General features: G+C 53.9%; 1 protein-coding gene across 2 annotated transcripts in view; it reads right to left on the bottom strand.

Annotated features, from left to right (window-relative positions):
- Nucleotides 1–133: 133 nt before the first annotated feature.
- The window catches only part of Trappc12 (trafficking protein particle complex subunit 12), a 36,916-nt gene continuing 21,771 nt past the window's right edge, over nucleotides 134–15,278 (bottom strand). For both annotated transcript variants that reach the window (XM_003464933.5, XM_005001507.4), the window contains exons 4-12: nucleotides 12,118–12,231; nucleotides 11,197–11,335; nucleotides 9,235–9,347; nucleotides 6,478–6,550; nucleotides 4,553–4,626; nucleotides 2,426–2,524; nucleotides 1,301–1,401; nucleotides 595–682; nucleotides 134–431 (exon numbers count right to left, since the gene is read on the bottom strand). In XM_003464933.5, the coding sequence (XP_003464981.2) occupies nucleotides 189–431; nucleotides 595–682; nucleotides 1,301–1,401; nucleotides 2,426–2,524; nucleotides 4,553–4,626; nucleotides 6,478–6,550; nucleotides 9,235–9,347; nucleotides 11,197–11,335; nucleotides 12,118–12,231 (1,044 nt within the window). In that variant the 3' untranslated portion in view covers nucleotides 134–188. The remainder of the gene's footprint in view (nucleotides 432–594; nucleotides 683–1,300; nucleotides 1,402–2,425; nucleotides 2,525–4,552; nucleotides 4,627–6,477; nucleotides 6,551–9,234; nucleotides 9,348–11,196; nucleotides 11,336–12,117; nucleotides 12,232–15,278) is intronic.

Genomic DNA, 15,278 nt, shown 5'->3' with positions numbered 1-15,278 from the left:
GCTGCAGGAACCTACAATCGTTTTATGATTTACACAGTGAAAACTAAATGACAAAAAGAAAACCCCGCACACTGACTGTGAGGGGGAAGCTGGAAGGAGCGTGCACAGGCACACACACACGAGGAAAAGATGCTCTGGCACCAAAGGAATGGACTTTATTGGTCCCAGCAGCCCAGACGCAGACCTGGCTAGGCCAGCTTGAGGCACTGCGTGTTGAAGCTGTCACCCTCCTTGCTGGCCACGGCCTCGAGCAGGGCCTGCTTCTTCTGCATGCTGCGCGAGGACTCCAACTCGTACATGGTGGTGAGGTTGAAGAGCACGCTCTCGTGCAGGGCGCACCTCGGGTCCTGCCGCACCATGGCCTCCAGCTGTCGCAGCGAGTCCTTGAGCTTGCCCAGGTAGAGCAGGCACACAGCAGCATTGTTGTTGGCCTGCGGGAGGGAGAGGGGGCTGCTGGACTGGGCACCCACTTGGGTGGGCACCCACTCACCCTGGGATGCCCTGGGCCAGCCTGGTATCCTTTTCTGGTTTTTTTGAGACAAGGTCTCACTACAAGGTCTCACTCGGAGATCGATTTGTAGCTGGGTCTCTTACCACTGCATTGGTGGGGTCCAGCCTCAGGATCTCCGTGAAGAACCGGTTGGCTTCCGAAAAGTTGTTCTGGCCAAGGTGCAGGAAGGCCCTGGAACACGGGAGACAGCAGGCAGTGAGCCGGGCGGCCGGACACCCCAACCCAGTGTCACCATCACATGTGGACCCAAGAACCAGTGAGGTGTCTCCACTTCTGTGCTGAACACAGAGCCACGTGGGCAGATGCAGAGGACAGGGCCTGTTGTGGTTTTTGTCTGGATGTCCCCCCAAAACTGCATGCAGTCATGGAGGCCACTGAATCTAGAGTCTGTGCCAGATCCATTGTCTAGTGCTGGGATTCTGGGTCTAAGTGCTGCTCTCACTGCAGGGCAGGAGCCTGCATACAAAATAAGGGACAGCGTTCTCTCTTGCTCCTCCCTATTGCTCTTGTTGCTTTTGCTGTCTTCTGTCAGCGAACTGTTGCCCCTCTGCCATGAGTCACCCTGCCTTGGACCCAGCTGATTATGGACTGAAACCTCCATAAACCGTGAGCTAAATAAACCTTTCATTTCTTAAATTTGCGTGTTGGGTATTTTGTCTCAGCAACAAGAGAAAAGTAACCAACAAGGGCCTTAACGCTTCGGTTCTGGGGGACTCATGTGCCTCTGGGGACACACTCCATTCAGCTGGCAGGGTACTGGAAAGAACTGGGTCCACTGTTCGTAAGTACCTGTTCATCAGAATCATGATTTTACCCTGCAGCCCATCCAGTTTCTGTGTGACTTTCTCAACATCTTGGAAATACTTCTCGGCTGTTTTTATGTCTCCAATCTGCTCAGAGGGACAGAATGATCCAGTCAGGATAGCAGACAGATGGAAAGAGCTATTAAATATGCCCCTGGCCCTGCTCCCACAGCCAGGCCAGGCAGGGTCCCACAGTGGCCGTTTGTGATCATCCTGCTAAGATAGCAGGAGGGTGTCGCCTTTCTGTCGGAACTCCAGCACTTACTAGGCACAGCTGCTCTAAGGTCTTACAGCTAGGGATCCGTCCTCTGAGGTGGATCCTGGCACAGAATTAAGTGAAAATACAGTGAGCTTCGGACATGGTGATGCACGTCTGTCATCCCAGTACTTGCGAGGCTGAGGCAGTCTTTTTTTGTTTCCTTTTTTCTTTCTTTCCTTCCTTTCTTTCAACAGGGTCTCACTATGCAATTCAGAAAATTCACTACATAGCCTATGCTGGCCTTGAACTTACAGCAATCTTCCTTCCTCAGCCTCCTCAATGCTGGGTTGACAGGCGTGTGCCACCACACCCAGCACCACCTTCTTTCTTTCTTTCTTTTTTTGTTTTTTTGTCTTTTTCATTATTATCGGTACCAGGGATCGAACTCATGACCGCCTGCTTGCAAGGTAGGTGCTTATGCCACTGAGCTAAATCCCCAGCCCCACCTTCTTTCTTTCTGAGGAATTAAACCAAGGGTTCTTAGCACTGAGCTACATCCTTGGCCCATTGTACCCTTTTTTTTTTTGGACACGGTTTTGCTAAGTTGCCCAGGGTGGGCTCCAACTTCCCCTCCTCCTGCCCCAGGCTCCTACAGTGCTGGGGTCACAGTTGTGCTCCCCGCACCTGGCAGAATCATTCTCTTAGTCAAGGCTCTTCTAACCATTTCCAAAGCGCTTGGCTTGGGTGCGTCTCGGTTCTTGGCTGAGCATCGGCTTCCACGTGGTGTCCACAACAGAAGCTCGCGGTCAAGTGGACCCAGCAGCAGCCCACACGTCGAGGACACAGTGTGTGTCCGACCCATGGGCCCTCGCTCTCCGGAACCCCCAGCCCGGAGCCAGGGCGACCCTGTACCTGTAGGAGGATGCGGCCAATGCCGCTCAGCAGCTGTGGCTCCTGGTCGGGATAGTACTGAATGACGGCGCGGTAGGCGTCCACGGCCAGCACGTATTCCTGCACGACAGTGACACCACGCGGCTGCACAGGGCATTTGGCCTCTGGGGCGGATGGGAGGGCAGGGCAGGGCCTGGCCTGCTGACCACGGGGTGTGGGCTCAGCACTCGTCACCGGGTGTGTGTGTGTGTCTGTGTCGGGAGCCCGCAGTGGGTTGGGGAATCGGGGGTACCATCCAGCTGCTGTGAAGCCTAAGGGGGGAGGTTGACAGGCGCAACAGGCTGTGGGGTGTGGTTTCCTGGGTGAGTATAGCTCACAGGGAATGGTGTGGGATCCTGGGGGCTGGGACAGATGACTGACTTTCTCATTAAAAAGCGACATGGATACTGACTTCGCTGTAAAAAAGATGCTGTCCTAAAGTTGGGCGTGGTGGCGCACACTTGTAATCCCAGCACTCGGGAGGCTGACGCAGAAGGACCAAGTTGGAGACCAGCCTGGGCTACACAGTGAGCTCAAGGCCAGCCTGAACTACATAGTGAAAGTCTGTCTCAAAAAGAAAAAAAAAAAAAAAAAAAAAAAAGAGAATTATTAAATAAGCCATTGTTAGCCAAGCACCTAATTAAATGACCTCTACGGTTACAGTACCGCGAGAGCTCACTAGAGGGCAGAAGCGCGCGAATGCTGGGATTCCTTCTCCGGAGACATTTTTCACTCCAGTCACTGAGAATGCAGCGCCAGGCACAGTGAAACCATCTCCGAAATACAACCACACGCTCTGTTCTGAGTCCCAACAACAGGGAAGGACTGGAGGTTTGATGCCCGGGATTACCACTGCTGCTGTACAACCATGAAGAGCGGGTTGTTTGCAGCTTTGCACAGATGCATGTTAAAGATGCAAGCTATAGCCAGCAGTGAGGTCTTGCTCGGACAACTGAATGCAGAAGTCTTGTGCTCCGGGTGAATGATTTGGGGACAACAATGCCCAGTGTATGGTCCACTACTGTGCCCTGATGGATGTGTTTTGAAATTTGGTTTTACTTTTTTTCCCCCTCTCTCTCTTTGAAATAAAATGCATTAAAAAAAAAAAAAAAAAAAAGGAGCCAGCATCAGGGGGGCAGCTCTGAGGCCTCTGATGGTTTTGGCCTTGATCCAAGTGACACCGTAGGATCTATCATTTATCTTTTATTTCTGCCTAAGGGTTCTGGTTACCAGAAGCCAGCGAGCTGAGGTGGCTCAGCCTGGGGGGGGGGGGTCAGGGGACTGGTGGGGTGCTCTGGGGTGTGGCCAGAGGATAAGGAGGGAACCCTGGGAGAGAGAGGATGAGGAGCAAGCAGCCATTGGGCAACAGCACTGTCGTCTCGGGTGACAGCTAAGATGCAGAGGGGGACAAACAACCCTGAAAGAACAGTGGGCAGAAGAATGTCAAGACTGGGAATTTCTGATTTCCTCTTTTGGGTGTGTGTCAAGGTCATGGTCTGCCACCAAGGTCACACACCATGCAGATAAGGACGCGGGCTGCGGGCGACTGCAGCCGTGAGCTGCTGCTGCTCAGACCTGCACCTCTGTAGGGCTGCAAGGGACAGTGCTTTCCGTGACTGCACAGCAGTGACCTTGAGTAGCTCAGAATGACCTTGGGCAGCTCTCAGGAGCTGTAAGGCGAGCCAGAAGGAGCTGTGTTCAGCTGGAATACCCTGCAGTGTGGCCCTGCTGCTGTGGAATTTCTGCAGGGCCCTCAGTGCCTGCAGCTAGCAGCTGGTACCCCTGCCTAGGGGAGGCATGCAGAAGAGAGAGGGGCCTGAGCCCCAAGCCCTGGCACCTGGGCTGGTGGTCTGCTGGTGCAGGCATAAAATCACAGGAGATGAGGAAAGAACAGCCTGGAAACAAAGGGCACCACTCTGGGGTGGAATTCAGAGGCAAGCAAGGGGGAGCGGGTGGTTCCGATTGAGTCTTTTAGTTGCACACTTGCACAGTGAGACTCCTTGAAGTGAACCCTGCTTGCTGTTTAAACCCCGAGCAGCTGCAGGGCCACTGGGCTCTGCTAGGCTCGGCCCACCCGGCCCACCGGGAGCCACCACACCCTGCACCTACCTTCATGAGGAGCAGGCAGTTGGCCGTGGAGTACAGCACCCGGCCCAGGCGCGCCCGCCACAGCTGCATGGAGGCTGTGGGGCAGAGGGTGCGGGTGTGAGTCAGGGTCCCCCTGCTGACAGCCAGCAGTTCAGGAAGTGAATCTGCAGGAGGACCCCGGAAGGACCAAGGGTGGCAGGGGAGGTAGCTCAGCCTCAGTCAGAGGCCTGGAATCAGCCTGGACTGTAGGTCTGGGAACCCCAGATGGAAAGAGGCATGTGGCATCCTGGGGCTTGCTGAGGCCCCCACCGCCTGGCTCAAGTGCAGGGCAAATACTCTCTCCAGGACAGCCCTGGGGGTCAGAACCCAGGGAAGACTCTGTAAGGGCATGGCTCCCTCATCCGTCTACCAGGTGATGTACCAGGGTTCCCTAAAGGGTAAAGTGCTTCCCTGGAGCCACTGCACAGGCAGCTGAGAGCTCTGCTCTCTCCTGGGATGCCCAGCTACCGGCTGTGGTCCACCAATGCCCAGCCTTCCAGGTTCACCTCTTCCATGGGGTGTGGAAGGTTCCCTGGCAGCTTCTGGATGAGGGCAGTTGACTACTGCTGAACCCATCAGGGTAGGTCTGGGATGGGGACTTAGTTGGTTTCAAGGTTTTCACTTTGTAGAAAACAAGACTGTGACCCAGAGAGGTGGAGGTGTCACCTAACCCTGGTGACTCTTTGTCCTGGATCATGTCTACTCCTTTAAGAGGGACCTGGGCATAAGCCAGACTTGTCATCCAACCTGCTATCCCAGTAGTGAGAGGCTGAGGCAGGAGGATTGCCATGAATTTGAAGCCAGCCTGGGCTCCACACAGAGTTCAAGGCCAGGCCAGCATGAAATTCTCAGTGAGACCCTGCCTCAAAACAATTCAAGATGAAAGAACAGAGGGACCTGATCAGGACCCAGACCAAGATGGGAGGTGGTGGCAAGAGGCAGCCCCACTGCCAGCTCAGCTTTGGGTCTCGGAGATGCTCGGCCTGGGTGAGGCCCTTGCTGCACTGTGGTCATCAGAGATCACTAAGGGGTTGGGGACACAGAACCTCCTGGGTTCACACCACACCAGAAACACAGTGCACCCCCACCCCCACCCCCCCACGCTCGCTTCCATGCCAGGGAGTCTCATGGGCTCCTTAGGCCCCAAAGTGAGGACCCTACAGCCTTGTCCCAGGAGCCTTTCCCACCCAGCATCATGCTGACCTGACTCTCATCTGTACCAGTATAAATCTCGGCCCTGGGATTTACCCGAGATCACTGGAGGTGGGAGGAGGCACTGCTGGCCATAGGCCTGGGGAAGGTGCCCGAGGGGTGAGCATATACCCCACCTGGCTCGGAGCCTGGAGCCAGCTGCAGCCAGGGAGTCCATCCACAAAGCTCCCACCTGTGGAACTTCATCCCCAAGGGCTTATGCTGATAGTACTTGTAGGAGGGGCCTCTGGAAGCAGAGGAGTCCTGAGGTCACCCCATAGTGGCATTAATGGCTTTATAGGAGAGGGAGAGGTTACCTGTAAGACTTCCAGGTCAGCAGGCTACAAGCCAGCCTCACCAGAGGACAGCACTGTGGCCAGAATCCCTGCTGTGTCTGAACTTTTGTGCTTTACAAGTCCCTGGTTCAGGCATTTTGTTACAATGGAAGAGAACGGGTGCACACACACGTTTGTCTGTGCAACCCGCTGCTGCTGCAGCCTGTGGCCACTTCCTTTTCTACCACCTATGTCTCCCTGCAACCCCCAACTGGCTCCCCCTACCTATGACCACTGGGAAAGGGACACAGGCTTCCTGCAGTGTGGCCCTCAGGCAGGCCTACTGGGGAAGAAAGCTGTGGGCCACCAGGAAAGTGGACAGTGCCCTGCAGGGCAACGAGCCAGAGGTTGAGAGGGGACAAGACATAGGAACTGGCTTACCTTGCCTGCTCTCCAGGGTCACACTGCTCAGGCCCCCATCTTCGGCCAGGCCCTGTTCTAGGTTCACCAGAATCTGCGGTCACCACAGACACAATGACATCTGTGAGAAATGTGCTTGTGTCCAGCCTTCTTCCTGATACTTCCTAGGAACCTCAAGCTTTTCTGGGTGAAGACCAGGCTGCCAGAGAGCGTCCACCTGGACACATCTTCAGTGCTGTGATGACTCCAACCTGAGCTCACAGTGCGTGGACAACGGGAGCTTGGGCTTACAGTGCTCACAAAGTATCCCAAAGAGCCAGGTGTGATGGTGCACACCTTTAATCCCAGCAGCCGGAAGGCTGAGGCAGGAGAATCACTTTGAATTTGAATCCATCCTGATTTCATAGTGAGTTCGGGGCCAGCCTGAAGTGTTGAGTGAGTCCTTGTCTCAAAAACTCAAAAAAAAAAAAAAATCCCAAAAACAAACCCAAAGCACTCCAGATTCTGTGCATAGGGAAAAGCACTAAGCACACAGCACATGAGAGCAATCACTAACTTCTGTGGAAATACCAGTCTACTTCCTGCAAGCCACTGTGAGGTCTCGAGGCCTTAACGTCCCCAGAAGAGGGGCACAGTTGACACCTGACCTAGGTTTTTTTGTTGGTTAATAACCCTTGGTTATTTCCTGTGTTTTGGTTTTCTCTGCAAAGTCACCATGCCCACTGCAATGTGGGTAACTTTTCCCTTTTTAGAGGGCCAAGATCAGAAGAGAAGCCCTTGGGAGGAAGCTTATTTGCTAAGGAGAAAAATGGAGAGGTAACTAGTTTTGTGGCAACTGCCATTGGGCCACAGGCTAAGTCACCTGCAGGCTCCACCTCAGCAGTGCAGTAGGCAGTGTCACCATTTCACAGAAGCCAGAGAGCAATCTGCAGGGACTCTCAGCCGGGAAGACACATGTGGCCTCTATGCTGTGATCGTGGGGAGCCCAGCTGGCTTAAACTAGGCTGAGGGACATTTTCAGTCACTCTGCCATCTGACAAGGAATGGTGCAAGCAGAGGAGGACAGGGAAGACAGTCTAGGTATTGTCCCTCAGCGGAGGGAGCCCAGGAAGGAGAAATAGATGGGACAAGGGGACAGTAGTGGACACGAATGGGGCCCCGGCCCATGAGGTCAGAGACCTTGGGCAAAGGGAAGACACTCGGGACCCAAGAGTGAACCCCAGTGCAGCGAGCACCCTGCTGGGGCTGGGGAAGCAATCTAGAGCACAGGGCCAGCACAGAGTGGGACAGAATCCTAGGGACACACTCGGGGAGTTTACAGGTGGAAGCCACAGTCTTGTGAGGGCTCCCTCAAGGGGTGTCATAGAATAAGTGGGCTGGGAAGCAACTCTGTCCTGTGTGGGAGCAGACCGGGGGAGTCGGGGTATAGGAACAGAGGCAGAGGCCAGCGTGGGAGAGGGGGCTGGAGGGCTGGGTTGCATCCCAACAACGCAGGCATCTGTAGATACCATCTCGGGAGTCCGGGAAAGGACTTTTATTCTGACTGACCCATCAGTCAGAATAAAAGCCTGCCGGTGTTCTGTCCACAGAGAAAATGAGCTGCTGGGGATGAATGTGCCAGCTGTCTGGCTCCATATATAACCAGCACCACTTGCTTGCCTCGGTTCTGAAAGGGCCCTTCCTATTTAAAGGACCCAAGCCCTCCTCCTGCTTGCTATGCAGCTATCCGGGTAGGGCAGAGTGGGCGTCCCAACCAGGGAGCAGACAGCTCTGACAGGGGCCCATCCACCTCTGGCCCCTTAGCGGGGGTTGCACCATGGTGCCTAGGATGGGACGGGTGTTATTCACAATCTCGAGGAGTTGCCCTGAGGCCCTGCTTGGTTGGCCCTGTCCAGTGCAGATGCAAGGGGTCACGGCACCCCAGCGCCCTTGGCCTCCTCCCTGGGCAGCACTTCCTGTCACTGGGAGCCTTGGGCCATACCACGGTGGGGGAGGGGGCAGGACCAGGCTACAGAGCAGCAGAGGTCCAGGACGAACTCAAGACTGTGTTGGGCACAGCCACACTGGCTGGGAGACATGGCCTGGTGTTTTTAAAATTCTCATTGCAGACGCTTCAGAAGGCCGCTGGGCTGCATTCGCCGCTTTGTATCCTCCCAGCTGCCTCCTCCTTAGACCCAGAGCCTGTGCGGCAAGAGCCAAACTAGTACAGGTCCCAGCGCGGATGCCCAGAGTGAGGGCAGTGAGGCCGTGCACACCGAAGCCTCTCCATCCTGCTGCTGGGCCTGGGTCTTGGTGTCAGTGCCGAGAGCGACGGATGTCTCAGTGTACATTTCAACGCTACCACCGTCGCAGACAGCTGGTTATGTGTGCATACATGTAGGCACGTGCATAAACACATGCGTACCTAGGAACATGTGCGTGTGTAAGCGCATGCGCACCGATGGGCATACGAATGTGCATGTATGCACATGCGCACTGAGGGCCATATGCATGTGCGTGTGTAGGCGCACATGTAGCCAGGCGCAGGTGCACGCACACATGACTTCCCGTGAGGTGCAAGTCCCTGCTTTTAGTCTACTTAGCGTCGAAAGGAACTGGGACTTTGGGACCCTGACTGTACCAATAACCACTCTCTCACCTCAAAATGCCTCCTGCAGGAGCAGCGATGTGCCAGCCACCAGGTTAGGTGCCTGAGGCCTGAGGGAGGAAGTGCCAGGGCTTTTGGGTGGGGCGGGGAATGGGCAGTACGGGATTGAGGGCCGAGACGGGGCCACTCACCTGGCTGCAGACAGTCCTGACCCCGTGCAGTCTGTCCAGCGATTCCTGAGGGTTGCCCAGGTACTGCTGCAGCTCTGCATGCAGGATGCGCATGGAGAAGGGTACCATGGAGCCTGGAACAGAATCGTAGCTGCATCAGTCGCCCGCTGTGCCTGCCCAGGCAGTGAAAGGTGGCATGATACGGGAGAGTCCACCTGATTTCTAAATACCAGCAATTAACAACTCAGGTTACAGGCAGGGTACCACTCACATAAGCACCAAAGCAAAACACCCAGGAATAAATCTGAAAGATGTAATGAAGAGAATGAAATCTGCTGGGGGAAAGGAATCTGGGGTCCCAGTGGATGGACAGACCTTCACGTTCATGGACAGGAAGACGGAATGGTGTCAAGTCATTTCGTCAGGACTTGGTGTATAGATTCAAAGCAGTCCCAGTCAAAATCCCAACAAGTTGGTTGTGGATATTAAGAAGCCAATTCTAAAGTTTGTATGAGGAGGCAGAGAATCAGGAGCCACTGCACCTCGTGTGACCGCAAATGGCCCAGACTCAGCTACTGGGTGCTGCAGTTCTCACTGCAGGAGAGGGTGCACAAAGAGGAGGTGCCAAGGGCTGGGGTTGAACGAACTGCTTCGAGGGAGCCCATCGAGGCAGATGGGAATTGCCAGGGCCATGGGGGCACAGTGCTGCTGCTCTCCAGGGTGAAAAGACAACTTCGTGGTTTTACACCACTCTTCCTGTGTCTTGTGATGAATCCTCTGTGTAAAAATTGGGCCAGATATTTGAAATATATTCAACCTCATTCATAAAAGTTATTTATTTCTTTGTGTTGTTGTAACCTTTTAAAAGGACATTTTAATGACTTTCTTTGCTTATAGATTGCAAGCCAAAATGAAATGAATGAATCAAATTTTCAACGTTTATGCTTGTTACGCCACAGAATGCAAAGAAAAATTAGAAACATGCAGTGTATTATTGTGGATCGGAGTTCGCACACTTCAGCAAAAACATATGTATGATTTGTGTCCATTTCCTAATCTGAGTTAGCTGCTTAATGATGCATAGCTGGCCCCTTCTCTCCACCCAGCCCCCTGTGCAGATAGATTCATTTCGGGCCTCAGTGTCTGCACACCCTGGGAGGAAATGGCCTAATGCTGAGAAAGGACAGTGACTGCACTAGGCCTGTGGCCACCCTTCAGGGGAAACATGAACTACTTTCTCCCACAGCCCCTCTCTTGAGGATGGATAGACAGCCTGGGTTTCTTACAGAAAAGCAGAAGATGTTGTTTGTGAACTCAGCACAGGGTAAAGTAGCGGATGCAGCTGCTGTGCCAACTGCTGTTTTATGTTGCTGACCTGTGACGTCACTGCATCTTCAGGAGGAGACTGCATCCTTTGCTCATGCTGGTGCCTGGCACAGAGCTCTAGCTAACTTGCCCACAGTGGCACAGCGACTCAGCAGGAGCCAAGAGTGGCCGGGCAAAATATGGGTGAAGGGCCTGACTCTCGGGGACTTGAGAACCATCCCATGACCATCTTCTCCTCTTCTAGCATGGCAGATTCTGCTCTGCAGTCTGCCTTTTCTCCTCCTGGCCCCACGTCCTGCCCCTGTCCTGGAACCAGCCTCATGGTTGTGGCTGTGACCCTCTTGTGGGCCATAGCCAATTTTAAAAATCAGAATGGACATGAACAGGAAACAGTGTGTTGTGTTCCCATTGTGGGGCACCAGGAAGCATCCTGAAGCCTCCAGTCACACCCCATGCCAGGTCACTCTGCTGTCCTGGCTGTGCCTACTCAGTGACCCAAAGACCTGCCCTCAAGGACATCCAGGTTAGACCCTATATAAAACAGATTTCATTTTTTAGACTGGGGTGAGGAAAGCTGAGGATATCTAAATCTGCATTAATCAAAGCAAAGCAGAACTAAACATGCAGAGGTACTGACTTCACACTCCCAAGCCTTACCCCTGCGGCCAGGGTACACATGTGGGTAGTACTCATAGTACAGGTCTGGCTGGTCCAGATTCCCGAAGGGCTCAAATTCCATCTCGGCATTCTGGAAGAGGCCCAACTTCACTAGCAGTGCCAGCCTTACAAACCAGAGCTGAAACCCAAAGAATGGTAAAGACAGCAGGTTATGTCCAGGTGTGTGATCAGAACTCCCCTTTCCTTATTCACTTGCCCTCAGGCCTTGATATCTAATGCCCAGTGGTGGAGCTGGTTTTGTTCATCTGCATAAAGACACCCTAAATAGGGAGAGGGCAAAGCTTGGTGTGCTGTTTGAGGGATGATAGTGAAGGATCATGATCTCCAGGCCACCTGCTAAGCAGGAGGCAGTGCCAACACAAGTGGCCACGATGCTGCAAGTGGGCATTCCCAGCAGCCAAGACGTGGACACACTCAGGAAAGTGGCATGGTTCAGGTTAGTAAGAACAGCTGGAGACCTTCAGCACTGAAAGGTACCTTAGAGAGGACCTCAGCTGACCTGACCTCCACTGATGGAAAACTGAAGTTCACCATGTCCAGCACTGTACAGCCAGGCCCAGCCTCTGTGCTGCCCACTGCAGGAGGGAACCTCCTTGCCACCCTCTGGCCATACTGGTCTGTGGGAGGGAAGGAGGGCAGCTGACAAGAACCTTGAGGCCTGGTGGCTGTGCAGAGGCCAGAGCTCCAGAGGGCACAAGGAGACTGCAGTTCATGCAGGTGGAAGGAACACTCAAGTGATCAGGAATGGAAGAACTGGAGCAATCTCACCCAGAGATTCAACTCAGGACACGAAATCTGTAATTTGTTCTCAGATTGTCTTGATTGGCACGGGAGGCTGGCTGGTCCTTGAATTACGCCAAACCATGTAAACCTATAGTGCCCCCTAGTGTGTGTCCTGACCTGCAGCGAGTCTGTCGTGTGGCTGGTGGGCAGCCCGCTCTTGCCGTAGCCCTGACCGTGGGCTGTGAGGAGGCGTCCACACAGGTCGACCGCTGCCCTCCAGTTCCTGCAGTTCTGAAAGACAGAGATGGCATCATTACCACACGTGTGTGTACCAGCTTTGTAGGAAGTAGCCATCACTAGCCATCAGGCATCACAGCTAGGTCAGGCGCTGGCCCCCTGGCACAGAGGACAGCACCACTGGTCACTGCTGCATGTGTGATTGCACATTGAATGCCAAGTGCCAGGCCCAGCTGCAGATGACCGGATTACAGCAGCTTTTTTTTTTTCTTTTTTTGGAGACAGGGTCTCACTATGTAGCCCAGGCTGGCCTCCAACTCAAGGCAATCCTCCTGCCTCAGCCTCCTGAGTGCTGGAATCAAAGGCACGCACCACCACAACCAGTAGATCACAGCAGCATTACCCATGAACCACTGATGAACAGGACACAGGCAGGGAGTTCTTATCGGAAAGTGCTCCCTGCCCCCAACTGATAAAACAGCTTCTCTATGCTGTAATTAAAAATCAATAATTTAATTTTATCTGTGTGCAGGGACTACTGATTTTTTTTCTTTTTTTGTTCCTAACTGCACTACAGAATGGGTCTACTGATTTGTACCTGGAAAATTTGCATGGACTATAAAATCAGGGGTTTCAGATGTTCACCATTGCTGTTTGATCAATGAGTAAAATTGATAAGCTATGTGAAGGTGACTTGTCACCGCCAAATGGGACAAAATTGGGGAGAATTGAGGAACAAAGAGAAGAGAAGGGGCCGCCTGTGGTATGTGATCTCCAAGGAACAGGCCAGTTACTTCGCTTCTTCCCCAAGTTCCAGCTTTGTGCCGTGGCAGGAGTGTAGCCAGTGGGATTCCTCGGAGGTGTAGTCATTGCTAACTGCAAACTTCACCCAAGCCACCCAAGATTCACCTCTCACCCAGAAGACACCACCAGCCTCAGTGGGCAAAGTGGTGACCAAGCTCATCGACTGCTGGATCCAGTGAGAAAGCTGGACGGAGACTGGAGATCAGACAGGCCAAGGGAGAGGTCGCCACTCATGGGAGGCTGTCATACGCCTTCCCAAACATGGACTCCCACCTGGCCGGGTGCCCCAGCATCTTCTAAGTGCTGTGGTCACAGAGAACAGGGTCCATGGGGAAACAGTGACCCTTAGCTTTCATGAGGGGGTGCTGAGCCCTTGATGTGGGATTCCTGAGTGGGAACACAGGCAATCGACAGCTGCCCTGCCATCCAGAGCCTCTAGAGTCCACCTCTTTCTGGGGTAACACATGCAGACATTGACCAGCAGCAGACATTCAAAAAGAAAAAGTCTGGGCATATGGTGCTCGCCTGTCATCCCAGTGCTCTGAGGCACTGAGGGAGGAAGACTGAAAATTCAAGCCCAGCCTGGGGAACGGAAGGCCCTGGGTTCAACCTCTGTGCTGAAAAGAAGAAAAACTGAACAGTGAAGTAAAAATATCTTCTAGCTCTTCCCACGCAACATTGGTGTGTTCTTCCTAGTGCGAATCTCAGGTCACGGTGCTCGCTGCGAGGAGTGGTACCACCCTGCAGGACCACCCTGCTCTGCACCCACGCTGCCTGAAGTGGGTGTGTAAGCCTCAGTGAGCCTGCAGCTGCCCCTGCTATGCACGCCCAGCTGCCCTGGGTCACTCCTTTCTGTGGTGAGTGACATCTACTGAGTGGGCATGTGTGCTTGTTCACGAGTTCTGGGGTCGGTGAGGATGAATGAAGCTGTATCATCTGCAGATGTGGATGCCCACTCAGAGCAGTCTCTGCTGACGCTTCCAGTAGCTTTCCCCTCCGGGTGATGAGACAGGCGCTGTAAGCGCGCGCGCGCACACACACACACACACACACACACACACACACACACACACACGCAGCCAGGCTCTCTGCCCCTGAAGCTGTCCCCAGACGGTGCTGTTCACAGGCACTAGGCCTGTGGGCTTCCCCAGAAAGAGGCTGAGAACCACGGCACAACCCTGAGGACAACCCCGCACCTCTAACTGTCCAGATCCCAGCGAGACGATGCCAGGGAATGCAGGATTTCTGTGTTCTGGTTGGCAGCTCAGAAATATTTTTAGGCCGGTTAAGATCATTTACTTAAAATGATCTCCACATGCTTTCTCCACTCTTGAATTCAAGGCAGTAACTGCCTTACGTAATGCAAGTGGCTATGTATACTCTCTTTGAATTGCAAATGTGCAGAGAGAGGGAAAGATCCGCCACCCAGTGTGGACCTGCTCTGTGTCCAAGGCCCAGCAGACCCTGGTTCTTTGGTCACTCGCTATGGCCTCACTTGGGGTCAGCAGATCCAGCTGGCTGTCCTGCAGGACAGGCTGACCCCAAGGATGGGGATGCGCACAGGACGAGCTGGCTTTGGGAGTCAGAGGTGGGGGACTTTCAAAGAGGAAACAGTGGCAAAACTCAGGAGTGATGAGTGGGGGCAAGGGAGGGATGTGGGGACAAGGTGGGGGACACATGGCTGACAGCAGGGTGGCCACATGACGCTGGGAGCGAGCAGGAGACAGGGAGGCCAGGCCGTGGGCACACACACAGGCTTCCAACGTTGTGGATCCAGCTCATTGTGGTTTGAAAACCACGTGAGGAGTGACAGCCTCCCATGAGTGGTGACCTTTCCCTTGGCCTGCCTGCAGTATGTCAGGCTGTGAGGGGCCAGCAGGAAGTCCCCCAGCCCGGGACCGTGACCTGTGTGCAGCCTGAGGGCTACATGGGCCTTGTTATTTCCTCTGGTAACTGGAGCCAGCTGGGATGGTAGTGGTTCACATGCTGTTGCAGACAGTGACACAGGGGCTGGGATTTGGGTTGTTTTCATTGCATTTTTCCTATCAGTTACAGTTTACTGATCTTTACAGAACGCATAGAGCCTACTAAAGAGTAGAGATTCAGAAACCACAGGCCAGCACAGAGCTGGCAACAGGGCTGAGCTGTAGGGCAGGCAGTGCAGTGGAGCCCAGGCCAGGGACCATCCGGTGCAAGGATGTGGGGCAGATGCAGGATTCTGACTCATGTATCCAGGAGGGGGGAGTAGGGCAGAGACAGGGAGACAGAAGGGATACAGTCCAGAAATCCCAAATTGG

The sequence above is a fragment of the Cavia porcellus genome, unplaced genomic scaffold (genome assembly GCF_034190915.1).
Source record: "Cavia porcellus strain 051 isolate PalLab524CR breed Dunkin Hartley unplaced genomic scaffold, mCavPor4.1 scaffold_8, whole genome shotgun sequence".
NCBI classification, from domain to species: domain Eukaryota; kingdom Metazoa; phylum Chordata; class Mammalia; order Rodentia; family Caviidae; genus Cavia; species Cavia porcellus.
This window is presented reverse-complemented; position numbering and strand designations above follow the sequence as displayed.